Below are 16,762 nucleotides of genomic sequence, written 5' to 3'. Positions count from 1 at the left end.
TTCAGCTGAGGGATGCCCAAGCTGATTCCCTCACGCTCACCTGGAGTCTCTGCACCCCAGACCCTCAATAGCTTGCACAAGGAAGCGTACAGGATGACCGCGTATCAGACCAAGTCCTTCTGGTGCCAGTTCAGAGTTACGGACCATACCTGTGCTGGGACGCTCCACCTAAGAGACCTCTCCCAGTCCAGCTCACACACGACCTTATTGCTGCTCTCCCACGCTGCAGCAGACCACTTACAAATCCAGCCAGGTCCCTAATCTCTGAGATCATTTCCAATTAGGGCTTCAGAAAACAAGATCAGACTGCCATCCTCCTCCGGTACTGCCAGCAACCAGGTCCCTCACCGAGTGTCCCTCTAAAACCATCCGCCCTCCCATGGCCCCAGTACATTTTACAAAGCGATAGGAAAAGCACTCGGGGGCTGCGGGAAGCACATACACTTACCAACCTGCACCAACAAGAGGGACAAGGCACAACTGAAGAAGCCCTTGGAATGAGACAACTCTTTAGAGGGAGATCCTAGAGCACGCAGTAGCTGCGCCAGCATCTTTAAGCTTTTACAGATCTTTACAGCTAGTATAATCAGAGAGCTCAAACACCAGGCTACAGGGTGTGCATGTCTGCACGTACTGAGTGGGTGCTACCTTGCAAAGGACTGCCAACATTTGCTCCCTTGGCATTTCAGCAGAGAACATCTAAAGCACACAGACCCAGGTATATCCATGGGAAATGGCAAGGCACTACCAGAAGATGCACATACTTTTGCAGATAATTGCAGATGTGCCCTTTGTCAACACATGTGCACCAGGGGCCTGACCTCCAGGGGTGCCAGGCACCCTCATCTCAGCACTGAAGAGAGTCAGGTCTCCCGTCATTATGATCAGTAACATCAGGACTGTTCTAACCACCACTACCCATCTCCACAGAAGAGACTCCGCGCAAGCAGGTCACGGCAACTCAGACAAGCTTGTCTGTCCTTCCCCCTTCGCTCAACCATTCATGCTGGCAGTCACAATCTTGCTTGGTTTCAGTCTCCCAGACTGTTTGCCTTCGCTCCCTCCCCAGATCGTCTCGTAGCCTTCACACCTCCCTCCTCTGCTGCCGCAACGTCTGCTCTCCTCCACGCTTCTCGCTATCGACAGTGGCAGTTCCCAGCTCGGTGGCGGGGCGGGGGAGCGGGGAGAAGATGCAGCCCCTGGGGAAAAGCATCGGGCAGACAGTTGTATACAGCAGAAGTGAATTTTCTTTCCTCAGTTACCTTTCCTAGGCCTCCTCAAAGCAGCCCACAGATCCCCAAGGGTTAACAGACCACAGGATGAAAGCCACTGATCTAAGAGAAAAACCACAGCCCACAGACTCCTTTGCCCTTGCAGGCCCAACGCATTTCATCTGTCTGCTAAAAATCACCTTGCCAGGCCTGTGCTTCCTCTTCTCACTCTGTCCCAACCTGGACCATGTATCCCACGGTGCTCGGTCTGATTTCCAGCACACCAAATAAAGACTCATGGCTGCTTCGTCTTCAAAACCTCCCTGCCCGGGCAGAGCAAGCACTATTGCAGATGCAGGAGGAGCTTCCCTCAAGACGCAGTCCCCCGTCAAAATACAACAGAAGCCTTTTACACCCCAAAAGGTCTTTAAAACTCACTGGGCACAACACAGAGCACAACATGGTTACACTCTGCTCCAGCCCCTGCAGCGGAGCAGTGACGACCACCCTGCCACATGCTGGCATGCCACACAGCAGTCTCACCCTCAAGAGGCTCCACTCTGCACACAACCTCATGCATCCTAGGCAAAAAAAAGCTCAGGCAAAGGTTTGGTAGTCCTGGGGCACACATACGGGTCCTGACTACCTTCACAACACATCAGGCAGGACAGGAAGAGCCGAGAGTGGTTGCACTTGTCACATAGAAGGAGGGCTGCAAAGCTGGCTTCCCAACAGCAAAAAATTATCCCCAAAACAAGAATGTACATCCAAACCCTGGTAACCACAATGGGGCTTAACCAGGCACAGGGACGGCGGGGAGCTGATCCGAGCCCCAGCAGGGTGTATCTTCCTTGCCAGCATCCCTGGCCCTCTGAACAAACCAACGCACGTGTTTGCTTTGCCTCTGTGCGGGCTGCACTCGTGTGGCTGACAAATAGCCTCTCTCCATTCTTTTGGGATTACGTGTTTCAATAGCCAGTGAGAACGGGAAGCAAGTTCACCCGACCGCCAGCTGCGGGCCGTGATGCACCTTCCCCACAGCCCCTCTCCCCCTGGCCCTGCAGCAGGGCTGCCATTGCTGCTGCTGTTCACTCAGGTACCCACAAAATGCCGGAGCTTCTTCCCACACTGAGCAAGAGGAAAAACTTTTGTGCGCTCTGATCTGCAGCTTGTCGCCGGCAGCTTCCCCTTGAGGGCTTAATGTAGTTATTTCTACCCCTGATGCCTATAATTAAATGAACATTTCCTTATGGCACTGAAGAGGCCAAGGAAAAACTGACTACAGGGAATTTTCATCCATCCTGATTTATACTGCCTCATCTCGGGCTCATTCACACAATGCTAACAAGGAATCTTCTAAGCAGGCAGAAGGGAAAAAAACCACCTTAAATAGCCCACATGCAGACAAGCACCTGGGGAGACAACAAGAGGCAAGAGACCCATTCCTTCCCTTCTCCCTTGCTTTTAACCACATCATTTTCCTACTTGCAAAAGCAAAGGGGCTCCTAGAGCCTGGAGAGATATTTCCATGCTCTGCCAGCAGACCTGTGCTGCCCAGAAGTCTGATGGGACCCCATCGAGGCGCACGTCCTGTTTCAGCCCATCCCGCAGGCCTGTGGAGGCTCCTGATCCTGGGAAGCACATGGGTAATTGCACTTAGTCCCTCCAGCTCTCTCAGGTTTTAACTATTCCTGTCCTGTGGGACTGGTGGAGCAAGGCCAGAGTGCACTGAATTATTCCAGGCTGGAACAGATCCTAAACCACCGAGCAAAGCTACTAGCCAAAACAGGGCTTGACTTATAAATTCCCAGCAGTCTGCATCTCCACTTCTGACCTCCCATCTAGGTAGGAGTCCAGGTGTCCGGAGATGCCTGGCCAATTGAGTCCAGCCCCCCAGAGCTGCCACAACCCACCAGGATTACCAATTTCACTAGATTAGGAACTGAGCTGTCCCTCAGAGCTGCCAGTCACCTCCTACCCCTATGCCTCTCCCTGCTAGCAGAGGGGATCACAGGGAAATCCAAGGACCCAAATCCTCCATATCATCACCAGCTGGACAGTAATACTAGAAAGTTTCCAGAAGCCTCAGCAGAATAGGAAACATACCCTCCCTTCAGCACAGCAGTATCAGCTGTGGTCCTTTTGGCCGCCAGATTTTAAAACCACCGCAAGGTTCGTCTCCTTCCTCCACAGAGCACGTGTAGCTTTCAAGCAATGGGGATGGGGCCAACCCTCACCAGCAGATTGGTAGGGTGGGCATATAGCAGTTCCCCCCATGCACCTTGCCCTCCTCTGTAGAGGAGGCAGAGGTCTCGCTCAATCTGGGGACACAGGTCTCCTGGTGAGATGCAGCTAAAGAACCTTTGCCAGCGGTGCCCGAGTTTTTCCTAATGTGGACAACCTGCCTGGAGGAAGCCACAAAACTGGCTCCCTGCTCAGCTCTGGAAAGGCTTATTGCTTCTGTGCCACAGAGCACTGGCACAAAACCCCAACAGGTTTTCTGATCCATTTTGCTCTTTAAGCTCACTATTGTTGGCAAACCTAAAAGGCTTTATCCCTTCTCTTTAGGGAGCCTCAGACAACAGGGGTGAGGCACTGTACATACAGCTTATGGACAGAGCGGCTCCACAGATGACACATTCCCCCACGAACATTTTTAGGAGATTGGGGTAATGAGAGACGTGCCAGGGGGGCTGGATATCACCCTGTCACAGCTCGGTTGTGCAGGAAGACAGAGACTGGTTGGGAAATCAGCCCTTCCCTCCCAGCCAGAATGACTCAAGACAAAGACTCCCCCACTCTTTAAATGTCCCCGTTCAAAACTCCTGTTCCACACTAACCAGATTTCTGTACAAAAGGGATGGGGGTAGGGAGGGAGAGGACAATCTCAGCCTCACAGGTCTTTGGGGGGATCCCTTTGTTGGGAAATTTCCCCAGACTATTTAAAAATAGAAGCAGAGCCTTCATAACTATTCCGAGTATAATTATTCCCGCACTTAATTGCCTTTCCCTGGCACCCTACCTCTCCTCCAAATTTCAAGAGCAGGCTCTTGGGGAAACGCAGAGCAATTTGTGGTTCCCCCTTCCTTTGTGCCAGTTTCGCGGTAGTTAGCAAAATTACCACGATGCCAGACGAAGCCATCAATACACGAGAAGGCGGTTTTGGGGCAGCCCTGCCGTAGCAGGTTCTACCCTGCCGAAGCACCGCGGCGGGCAGCATGCCCCGTCCAGGGCGACGTCCGTCCTCTCCCCGCACCGCAAGCGCTGTCGGTGCTGGACACGGCATGCGGGGTCCCCGCAGGGACCAGCGCTGCGTACCCCCTCTCTGAGGCAGGAGACCCCCGGTTGAGCCCCCCCACGTCCCCACGGGGTGAAACCCACGTGAATCCCGCCCCCCGTGCCGGGAGCCCGTGGGTCTCCTGTCACCCCCCGGGACAGAGACCGGCCACTCCAGAGAGCTCCGATGCCCGGGTGGGGGGCAGTGACCGGTACCCAGGGAGAGCTCCGCGGTGGGAGACGGGGACCCGATACAGGTCCCGGTACCCGGGAGTCAACGGCGCTTGCGGGGCGGGGGGGTGATGGGGACCTGCCTCCCGCAAAGGTCCCGGGGAACTGGACCCATCGCAGGCCGCCGTTCCCCGGGGTTGAGGGGACGGGGGACAAACCCACCCCCCGCCGGGGGTCCCGGTGCTCAGGGTCGCTCCGGTGCCCGGGGAGGGGACCGACACCCACCCGCTGCCCAGCCGCGCCGCGGGGGGGTCCCGGCGGCCGGCCCGCCCAAACCCATAAGGGATGGCGGCGACCCCCGCCCCACCAGCCTTCACTCACCGGCGGTCAGAAACGGCAGCAGCAACGCCGGGGCCCGGTGCAACGGCTGCATGGCGGCGGCCGCTGCCCTGCCGCGCCGCCTCTTCACGGGGAGCGGGGCCGCCCCGCCGCCCGCCGGGCTCTGCCCCTCGCCGCCGCCGCGCCCGCCCGCCGCCCGGCCCCGCACTGCATCCCGCCGCCCGGCGCCGCCTCCTCCCGCCGCCGCTGCCCGCCGCTCCGGGGGCGGGGAAGCGGCGGGGGTGGGTGGGGGTGTGTGGGGGGGGGGGGGGGGTCCTAACTGCCCGCCGGGTGCGCAGACGGAGCGGCCGGGGCAGAGGCGGGGCGCAGCCGGCGATTAGCACCTAATTTCTGGCCGCGGAGCCGCCGCCCCCCCCCCGGGTGCAGAGCCCCGGCACTCCGCCGCCCCCGGGCGCCCACAACGAGTGCCGGCGGCGCGGCTGCATGCGCCGGCGGTGGGTGATCAGCCCCCGCGGCGGGAAGGCGGGAGCCGCCGAACCCCGCCGGCAGGCGACGCCCCCCTCCGCCGGGCGAAGCGGGGGGGCAGGAGCAGAGCCCCGGCGGGAAGGCAGCTGCCTGTCGGCCGGATCGTGGGGGCCCTGAGAGGAGCGGTCTCCAGACCAAAGGCCCTTAACATCCCTCTTCTGACCTTTCCTCCGTTGCCCACGGGCCACGGAGCCACTGCGTCTCCCTCACCCCTCAGCTACCGCCCCACTTCATAACCTGGAAAACCTTCCCCCCCCAAGGGCAACTTCTTTTGCCCACCTCCGGAGGTCAGCTGGTCCAACCTCCCTGCTCCAGCAGGTTACCTACAGCCAGTTGCCCAGGGTCCACAACCAGATGGCTTTTGAGTGTCTCCAAGGTTGGAGACTCCACAACCTCTCCAGGCCGTCTGTGCCAGTGCTCAGTCATCCTCGCTAAACACCCTAAAAAAAGTGTTTCCTGATGTCCAGAGGGAACCTCCTGCGTTTCAGTTTGTGCCCATTGCCTCTGGTCCTGTCACTGGGCACCACTGGAAAGAGCCTGGCTCCATCTTCTTTGCACCCTCCCTTCAGGTACTTATATACATTGGTAAGATCTGCCCCGAGCCTTCTCTTCTCCAGGCTAAAAAACAGTCACAGCTCTCTCAGCTTTATCTCATACATGAGACATTCCGGTCCCTTAATCATCTTTGTGGCCCTTTGTTGGGCTCTCTCCGATACGTCCATGTCTCTTACTGGGGATCCCAGCAGCGGACACAGCGCTCCAGGTGTGGCCTCAACAGCACTGAGCAGAGGAGAGGGATCACCTCCCTCAGCCTGCTGCCAATGCTTTGCCTAATGCAGTCCAGGATACCATTAGCCTTCTTTGTGGCAAAGGCACGTGGCTGGCTCACGTTCAATTTGGTGTACACCATGACCTCCAGGTCCTTTTCTGCCAAGCTGCTTTCCAGCTGGGTGGCCCCCAGCATAGAGATTGTTCCTCCCCAGGTGCAGCACTTTGAACGTCTTGTTGAACTTCACGATGGTCCTGTCAGCCCATTTCTCCAGCCTGTCAACGTCCTTCTGGATGGCAGCATGACCCTCTGGTTTATCAGCCGTTCCTCCCAGTTTTGTGTCATCAGCAAACTTGCTGAGGGTACATTCTGCCCCATCATCCAGACCATTAATGAAGATGTTAAACAGGACTGGACCCACTATTGACTCCTGGGGTACACAGCTAGTTACTGGCCTTCAACTAGACTTTGTGCCACCGTCCTCTGGGCCATTCAGCCAGTTTTCAATCCACTTCACTATCTGCTCATCCAGCCATACTTCAACAGCTTGTCTGTGAGGATGTTGTGGCACACAGTGCCAAAGGCCTTCCTGAAGTCCAGGTAGACAATATCCACTGCTCTCCCCTCATCTACCAAGCCAGTCATTTCATTGTAGGAGCTCATCAAGTTGGTCAAGCATGACTTCTCTTTGGTGAAGCCATGCTGACTACTCCTGATGATTTTCTTGTTGTTCATGTGTCTGGAAATGGTTTCCAGGATTAGCTGCTCCATCCCCTTCCCACCCAGGGATCAAGGTGGAGGTGACTGGCCTGTAGTTCCCTGGGTCCTTCTCCTTGCCCTTCTTAAAGACAGGAGTGACATTTGCTTTCCTTCAGTCTTTGGGCACTTCTCCCAGTCACAATGATCTATCAAAGATTACTGACAGTGGCCTTGCAATGACACTTGCCAGCTCCCTCTGCACTCATGGGTGCTCTTTGAAGAGCCCAAGATCTTTGAAGAGGCCAAAGTCCGCTATCCTGAAGTCCAGGGATGTGAGCTTTCTTTTTACCCTCCTTCCTCCCCTCAGGAGCCTTAAGTTCACCACCTGGTCACTGCAGCCAAGGCTGCCTTTGACCTTCACATCCCCAATGAGCCCCTCACTGTTGGTGAGTATGAGGTCCAGCACAGCATCTCTTCTCCTTGGCTCCTTTATCACTTGGAGGAGGAAGTTATTGTCAATATGCTCCAGGAAACTCCTGGATTGCTTATGTCCTGCTGTGTTGTCGCTCCAGCAGATATCGGGGTGGAGCACATCTGGCTCCTCTTTAGTCCTGAGGGAGGTGAACTTATTTTGTAGTTGTAAGTCCTTAGGGGGAGCAGGAGCCTTCCTCTTGGCGTCAGAAGCTTCCATCCTTCACCTTCTCTAGAGGTTGCACTTACCTTAATATTAGGGGTGGACACTGCCTGCTTCCCTACTTCAGTTGGGGTTGGGAGCTCTTTGAGCTGTTTCGTCTCAGAAAAGATCCTGTCTATCTTCCTTCATATTCTCTGAAGCTGTGCAGCCCGCTCACCTCCTCCTGTACCTCCTAGACTTGGTGGCACAGCTCCTCCAAGAGACCCCACCTCCTGCAGGACAGAGGGCTATTTCTCCTGGCACCACAGAGAAGTAACAGGCACTCGCTGCAGCCTGGGGCTTGGAGGGCTGCATCCATTACCTGAAGCTGGGTCTGTGTTGGAGCCTCTGCCCTAGCAGGGACACCTGCTCCGACTTCTGCTGGGGAAACCATTCTGTGGTGTCACCACCATATCTGAGATTGTCACAGTGATACTCATTCAACTGATGCCCCTTTCTTCGTGCCCTTCTGTGAAGACTGTTGTGCAAACTGCTGCATCTGTAAAACAAAAAAAAAAAAAAAAAAGGAAATATTTTATAGCGCAGCAGTTCCTGGATTTGTAGCTCTTGGAGCCGTTCTCTGTTTTGGTGCACAGCAAAGAAACATGCTGAATTATCATGCCGAAAATCATTACAGCAACAAGGTCAACTGCTCCAATTACATTCAATTTCAAATTAAACACACCTTTAGTGGCCTCAGGGCACGACATTACAGTAAATGACTCAAGCAAGGTCTTTGAGAGACAGGTGTCCAAGAAATAAGGCTCAACAGGTCCTGTAATACCACGCAGTTGAGGGGGAACACCTGCCAGCTCCCTGTACTTCAGCCCCTCTCGCCAGCTGGATGAGCTGCAGCCTTCCCGCTTCCCTCTCGCAGCCTCCAGCGTGTGCCACCTCAGAGGAACTGTGCAACTCCCCATCCCGCCCCGGCCAAATATTCGAGAGACCTGGTCAAGCCCCAAGCATCACAAGTCTGCAATAATGATATGACTCCAAGCCAAAGAACCAAAAAATGTATTTGTGCCTTGCTGTTAGGCCTTCCACTCATGTTCTCAAGCTTTCTTCAACAGGAGCAGCTAGGAGCCTTTTTCTTTGGTTTCAAAACAATTTTCTTGTCACACAACTCTAGGAGGGCAGGAGATGCTAAAATCCAACATCACAAGCTCTGAGTGAGGAAACAGCCGCACTGCCATGGCCTCACCAAGTGTCTTTGCACTTGCAAAGCTTGCACCGGGTGCCCAGTACTCTACTTCTCCCATATGGCATGTCGCTGAGATGACAGGATGTAGGTCTGAGGGTGATCAGGATTTTAAATTCAAACATTCTTATTCCTCAAATAAGTGTTCATTAAAAATATTCCAGAGTCTTTTTTTTCTGTAAGAATTGAACCTTTTTTTTTATTGTTGAAGAGTGAAAAAATATTGATGGTATTTTTTTCTGGCATGAACTTGCTCGTTTTCAACAACTAAAGAAAGGCGTCATGTGCCAAAGCCTGCTGAACCCTCTAGTGAATAAAACAGCCAGCCAAGGGTACTCGGTATTATCGATACTGACCTTTACAGCTCCTACCAGACCAATGCTGGCACGTGTCACCCCTTTGTGCAATTGCCTGCCTCTTTTTGCCAGCTCTTTCCTTCCATCATCTGCTCCCATGCAGCAGCTACCCCGAGCGTTACAAGGGCAGGTAACAGACTGGCTGCACCCGTTACCCAGCGCGGCAAGGCAAAGCCAACAGGCTTGAACCAAAGTACTCGCTTTTGGCTTCTTTTGGACCACATCCTTCCAGTGCTCTGAAAGTCCTTTTTATCCCAGAATCAATGCAGCCCTCAACCCCCATCGAGCAGGAAATGCAGCAGGAACTACCGAGCTGTCGTTTACCCATTAGATGAGATAAAAACACTCCAGTGCACTCAGATTCTAGTCCAGGCATGGCATTTAATGAATGCTCTTGTAATTTTTCACTTTGTTGCTGGTAATTTGGCTGTCTTAGCATGCAGGTGGCTTACTACAAGTGGGTAACTAAAAGCCTTTCAGATCTCCTGACCCTGCCACATCCAGCTCCCAAATCTTGGAAACTGAATTCAGTGTCTGAAGCAGCCTAATCACATCAAAGCAAGCACAAAAACACCCTCATGTATTACACAGCCTCAAATCAGAGGGAAGGAAACCACACAGGCATGGCAGTGAGCACACTTTCTATGAGGCTCATGGCACTCCCTAGATTTATCTTGACATTACACATCAATCTCAGACTGAGCAACAAAGAGGGAATCTGAAAGGAAAAGATACATCTTAGGCAAGAAAATCAAATAAATTTGGCGGCAACATTGATCAGCCAGGTCAGCGCTGCCAGCAGAGCAGAAAACAGCCAGCAGGGATGGGCAACACCAGTTCTCTTTAAAAACAGCATGAACTTAAACCCAGGGCAGCCCTCGTGTCTTCATTTTACACTCCCTGGAATAGGTACGGCTGGCTTGGCTCTGAGGTATTGACAGCTTTACAGTCAAAGGCTTGTCATTTCTCATTTGATCTTTTCCAGCCTCCCTACCTGGTGTACATTCTCCAACGATGTTCAGAGCACTGGTAAAAGGGGCTTTGCAATTGCACTAAATGCTTTTTTATAGCTGCTTCAAAGCTGTTCAGAAGTTTTTCTCGGTATTAGCATTATCTGCGCTTTTCTGTTCTTCCCCAAAATTGTTCAATTTCACAGTTAGGTCTGTAAGGCAGGATCAGAAAGCAAGCATGTATTTTAGGCTGGCAAAACCGAAAATCCTTCTGCTGTCTCCCCCTGTAAGTTACCATAACAGCTTTTGCCTTCAGGAAATTCAGCCAGCTTTCCGATTTCAATTTAAGGGTCACATTTTGTTCCAAGATACTTGCAAACAAATACTACTGAGGTAGAGGAATGAGGTGATAGCTAAGGGAAAGAATTTGGTGCCTAGGATTTGTTAATCTAAAAGAAATTAACCACTAAGTCTAATCTCAACAGAAATGTAACTTATTTTGAAACTCCAGTTAAAAAAAAAAAAGCAACACATTAACTTGAAATATGCTGGTGAGATGTTTTATTCTCCTAAATACAGCAAAACTGAATTCACCTACAAAGGTGAAAGTGATCTATTGCCCTTGCTCAGCAGAGCAAGAAAGTAAACAATAAGCAAAACAAATGAGCCGTCAGATGTTAAGTTCTTGCAGTGTTAGAAAATGCAAGATGTCGCTAGTACCAGGAAAAGGGTTTAACCCTTCTTCCTTTGCACACTGACAATTGTCCAGACAACAGAAGGTGATCTGTGCCCATTCTTAGATCAGAAGGAAAAAACCTACTCTCGGACTCTGTCCCATTACCTCTTTTGCTGGCTCTTTGGGACAGAGACTGGGTGACACAGCAGGCTTGTGGCACACCATGCAATTTAACTCCATCTTCGATGAAGCTGTGCAGCCCTTTGGCATCTCATCCCCACATAAGAGGAAAGCTTGAGAATTCCCCTGCCCTACCCCTCCTTCCTTAGGCACAAGGAAAGATTTAACCTCTCCCTTGTTCCAGCATACGTGAATTTACTTCAGAGCCTCTGACAAGCTTTATATAAGCTTATTTGCTGACTTAGCCTTTTTAATGCTGGGACACTGTGAAACGTTTTGACTGTACCAAGCAGGGGCAGGTACCCACTCTATTGCTGGATAGCCCAGGCATGCAGCCATTCTCTGGGCAAAATGCACGGTTTCTGCTCTCATCTGAAATCCTGCTGGGGAAGACGTATAAAAAACACTTTGAGAGGAGTGACCTGGAGCCGTTAATGCCTTCCAGAATATGCTGTTATTAGGAGGGAACAGAATCTGCTCTATTTAGAGCCCAGGAGCAAGATCTCCTGTATCACTTTAAGCCTTTCTTCAGCTCTCTGCATCAGCTTGCTCCCCTTAGGGGAGGGCACACTGCCCACCTGTGGCAGTGCTGTTACCAGCCCTGCTTGTTTCCCATCCCCTGCCCTAAGGTGCAGCAGAAGAGCAAGCACAAGTTGTGCTTTACTTCTCCAGTTTTCACGTGCCCCTGCTGCCTCCCATCCCCGAAGCTTTACATTTCTCTCCTCGCTAAAGCGAAGTTGATTGCTGCATTAATAGCCATGCCATTCTCCTGCAGGAGGCTCTGACAGCAAACCTCAGCGGACTCCTAGAGGGCAGAGGAAAACAGAGCTATATTGAATTTGATTAAGGGGCCAGAATAACCTTTAACAGAGCCACCTGGGGCAAGGAAGCAGACAGCTCTGCAGCTGAAAGCCCATGCAGGTTTTCTCCTAGCCCAGGGCTCCTCACTGGGGAGGAACAGCAACCCAGTCACATCGCTCTGTTGGACTAGCATGCAGAGGGATGCTCACAGCCTTCCACTTGCGTGAGGCGTGACTACTAAGCTCCCAGCCAGGAAGGAGAAAGGACTACACCTCTCATGGATTGTTCACATCATTTAAGCTGGGCTTCTGTACAGCACAGCTTGGAGAACCCCCCTTATCTCTGTGTCGAGCTCATCAACTCACATCCTAAGCAGAGACCAAATGCCCTTCTGGAAGGGATGGAAAATCTGCAGAAACGCAGAAAAGTAGATGTCATAAGGGCAGGCAAACCTCAGACCTTCTGAAGCTTTTTACCAGGGAAGAAGGATAAGTAGGCTAAAGCCCAGTAAAGCCAGGAGGTCAGCAACAAGGTGCAGGAGGTTTGGTCTTAGTTCTGCCTGTTTTAGAGGTATGACCTGAGCCCAAGTAAGTGACTGCCAAGCCGTTGTTATGCAGTGTTTGAGGAGCACACATCAGGGAGCTGAGCACAATAACAGCCAGCAGGATAGGGCCCCGTGAGTACCCAAGGCAGATGAGCAGAGCAGCTCAGGGATAGCACTCAGATGTCCAGATCCTCAGATAAGCTCATGGTGATGAAGCTGGTCCAACACCAAACTAGGAAGTCAGTCTGTAGGTCAGAGTCAAGGTCTGCTGATGGCAACCACGGTCAGACACCATCCAGCAATCACTTAGCAGCTCCATAGCAGTAGAAGAGAACTAAGGTCAGGTCAGGAGGGCAGTTCATGGGTTACAGCCCAAAGCAATAAGCACTGCGACCAAGCACAACAAACCAGAAACTAGTACTCCCACCTCATAGCTCAAAGAGGAACTGAAGGCCCCAGGCTGAGCTTAAATAGAGCACCTGGGCCATGGGTGTTGGTAGAGGCCCCAGGTGAGCCTGATTACAGCAATTAAGGCCTATTAGTACACTGAGGGCCCTGACAACATAAGCCTCTCTCCTTGCACAGTGACTTGAGAAGCTGGAGTGGAGGTTCTACCCCTCAATGAGCAAAGTATCTTTGCTAGGAAGAACCCAGAGATGGTTTATACCTTTCCTTACTAAACTGAAAAGCCTAATAGTTACCTTCAGAGAAACTCCTGGTTCTTTAATAGCTGGCTAAGCTGGGATGAGGGTATCTTCAGAGCAGAAGGAGCAGCCTATATCTGAAGAAGGCTGGTGTCTGTTGACTCTAAGGAGAGCCACGCACTGGCTCACGGGGACTACTGGCATTCCTACACACGTGTTTCCACGTGGTTTGATGGGACTGAAGTTCCTCAGCATCTTTACACAGGACAGTTACTTTCAGATCTCCTTGAGCACTAGATAACCCAGAAAAGAAACTTGGCACTTCCCCTGGGTTCCAACCCCCAGCTTCACCTTGCCTTTAGAGGCAAGTGACTTGCAAGATGAGCAGAAAGGAGCACAACCCCCTTCCAAGAGCTTTTGCTCTAAAGATGCAATGCTCAGCAGCCCCTTGAGGCTCCTCACAGACATTTAGTTGTGGCCGAGGAGCATGCTGGATGGCTGGAGTCGTTGGCAGACCAGTGCTCCATGATAATGGAGACATTAAATCAGTCTCAGCAGCAAGAACTGCATAATAGATGCAAAATACAGAAGCCTGATCCAATTTTGGCTGTGCCTTGTTAAGTGGAAAAGTATTTTAGGAGATGGAAAAATACTAGGAGGTTCAGAGTGCATCCTCCCTGCAGCATGGCATGAGGGGTAGCTGTCTGCAGTGACTCACCTGTATCTGTAGATACACATCTGTAAGCATATTCCCATACTGTCTTCACAGCTCAGCGATCACATGCTGGAATTCAGATATTTGGGTCAGTTGAGGTCAACAAGGACAGAGCCATAAGCACCTGAAATGGCCCTCCTGGTTGAACTGCAGCTGGTTGGTCTCCTCTAGGACAGGAAGATGACACTACCCAACACACTGCTACATCTTGAGCACAGTTACACTGGCAAAGTTCTTGTCAACCAGTTTCCAGACAGCCCTTTAGTAAACTCAGAGGAGATGGACAGAGCGGGTTCCAGTCAAGGTCTGGCATGGTAGAAAGTGAAACACTGCCGCTCCAGAAACGCTGCATATGCTAATTTTTCCAAGTGGCATTGGCATTAATTTGAGGAAAAATAAATGTATTACTGGAGGTAGAACTTCCCCGACTCAGAAACAGCCACTAGCACGCTAGATACCACCCAGGACTTGCAGATGTAGTGTGTTGGTTTGCAATCACAATAAAGGCACAAGCTATCAAGACTCTAAACCCTGTCAGAAGGTAGGAAAGAGCTTGCAGGAAGGGTACAGGGCTTGTTTCCTCCTTTTTCCCAGATCACATACCCTCACGTGTTAGCTGGTTATCTGCAGGCACCTGCTCATGTACCCCAAACAGGCACGTATGCATTGTTTGTATGTGTGTGTATATATACACTTCGTGCTGGGCTAAGGTCAAACAGCTTTTTATGAGATGCAGAGAGCCATGCTGTTCTCTCAGGAGTGTGCACATGGCATGTTCAAATGAAACTGGATCAGGATCTGGCCCATCATGCACTTTTCAAATCAAGATGCTCTTCCAAGCCAGCTTCACCCAGCATTTACCAACAACTACAGTCCCAAGGGTAAAACGACCACTAGAAGCGACACTGGGGGGCTTCACAAACCCCTGTGTGCTTTGCAAGGAACACCCTCTTCATCTTCCATCTGAGCCCAGGCACAGCCCGTTGTGGACAAACCTCACCTCCCCAAGACTCTTGCTTTTGCCCCAGGTTGTCAGAGGCACTGTGCAATGTTCGAATCACAGCAGCGAGAAGCCAAGTGCTCAAGCTTGGATAAACTCAAGGTTGTCAGGGGAGCAACTCCTCGTTTCATGAGAGCGCGGCTTGGCTTGCCCATCTCCAGAGCCCTGCGGTAAAATCCTTGCTACGTTCAGCTGGAACATGCCCCCTGGCAAGGCAGTCCCTGTTCAAAGCAGCATCTGTTTTCACCCCTGTTTGCACCCCTGTCCAGACCAGACACCTGATTCTGTCAACAGCCAAAGCTTGCTCCAGGGAACCTGAAAAGCTCAGTGGCCACGAGAGGAGGAACATGCCTTCAGTCTGGCATTAACACTCCACTGAGCGGCTGATGCCAACATTAGCAAGGGCGCAGCTGCAAGAATTCATTGCTCTGCTGGATGCTGGCAACACAACAAGGTGGGAGGGCATAACTGCCTTTGTACTGAGGATTCAGGAGGAGGCAGTGAGCAAAGCGACAAACAAGTAACTCCAACAATGGCATCTCTCTGTTGCCACTGCTCATGCTGTGTGCCAAGTGAGGTGGCACCAGAGCACGGGAGGCAGGAGTAAGTTGTAGGACAAAACTAAAGGGTGACTGTCAACAGCCCTGTCCCAGATCTGGGAAAATCAGGAGTCCCACTCCATTCCTGTGTATTCTGTCATGGTTTGCAGTGACATGCTTGGCCACATATTTAACTCTGTGTGGGTCACTACAGGCATAGCAGAGGTTTCACAAGGTTGCAAATTTTTAGGAAGCATTTGTATTTAACCAGTGCGACACGAAGCCTCTTTCTCTTCCCACATCCGATGCTCATCCTCACAACACACAAGTTCAGTTTGCTTGACAAGCTTGTTTCATCTCTCGTTACTGCTGGATTTGCCATCTCAGGGCCAGCACTTTCCCCGGCAAGGTACATGGGCTGCTACAGAGCTGGGCACAGCTTGCAAGTGCTGGCAGTTGCTCTCCCCAGGGATGGCCTCTGCCCATGGCCTCTGGCATTTGGAGGTGAGGTGCTAACAGCTCTGTGCCCAGCCCTGAAGAACCAGGCTGAGCCTCACCATGTGGTTCCAGGCACACAGCAGCTCTGCCATACCCAGCACACACCTGACCCAGGCACACATTCAGGGGGAAAAGGGCTAGATCAGGCAGGGAAGGCATGCCAGGAAAGTGTCTCTATAGGCTGCCTGCAGAAAGCCCTGGTAGACAGAGACCCAGTGGGAAGGGAAAAAATACAGCCAAAACAGTTAAACAAATACACAGGGGGGAGCTGGCAGACAGAAAAGGCAACATGCGGAGCCAGTTTCAGGCTGAGAGTCATGTGCTAAGCCCCCAGCAGGGTTCAAGCACTGCTAGCTCCCGAGTAACAACCAGGCTGAGAGGACACACGCGCACGCGCATCACCATGACAAAACCCACGGTGTCAACAGCCAGGGATATGTCTGCTTGGCCAGCACAGAATTGCAGCAGCCAGCTTACAAATGCTCTTGAGCCCAGGCAGTAGGAGGCTGGAGATGCCTTATGGTCCCATAAGTCTAGCCAGGCAAAGGACATTCACTACAGACCTCAGCTGTGTCTTGGAGAGGGTTTACTGCTTCTCCCAGACTGGAATCCAAGTGGCAGCCAAGACATGACATCAAAGCTGTCTAACCCGAGAGTGGGAAAGGAAGGGAAGTGGGAGATACATACTGTGATGGGACAGTCTCAAGGTGATACAAACATTTACATGAGAGAGTCCCGCAGAGGGATCAGTGCTCCAAAAAGCAGGCAAGACAGGGAAGGAGACACTGCAGGCAGGCCCTTGGTGGGAAAGGCAGCATTCATGACACAGTCCTGTGGACACCTGTGTCCTGGTATCCATCCACAGTGAAGATGTGCATTAGCTGAGAGACCAGCCCTGGCAGTTCCCACTAACTTGAAGAGCAAACACGGGATGTGTTTGTACCCAAATCCAACCCCGCAAACCGCTGAGCAGCTGGTCCGGCATCCAGGTTGCTCAC

The 16,762-nt window shown here is 52.1% G+C and overlaps 2 protein-coding genes across 2 annotated transcripts in view; one reads left to right on the top strand and one right to left on the bottom strand.

Annotated features, from left to right (window-relative positions):
* The window catches only part of PODXL2 (podocalyxin like 2), a 29,342-nt gene extending 24,251 nt beyond the window's left edge, over window positions 1-5,091 (bottom strand). The window contains exon 1 of the mRNA XM_075053470.1: window positions 5,040-5,091. Within this exon, the coding sequence (XP_074909571.1) occupies window positions 5,040-5,091 (52 nt within the window). The remainder of the gene's footprint in view (window positions 1-5,039) is intronic.
* TPRA1 (transmembrane protein adipocyte associated 1) overlaps window positions 1-16,762 on the top strand; it is a 185,618-nt gene that overhangs the window by 133,436 nt on the left and 35,420 nt on the right. The gene's annotated exons all lie outside the window — the stretch shown is intronic.

This window comes from Buteo buteo, chromosome 21 (assembly GCF_964188355.1).
Source record: "Buteo buteo chromosome 21, bButBut1.hap1.1, whole genome shotgun sequence".
Classification (NCBI taxonomy): Eukaryota; Metazoa; Chordata; class Aves; order Accipitriformes; family Accipitridae; genus Buteo; species Buteo buteo.
This window is presented reverse-complemented; position numbering and strand designations above follow the sequence as displayed.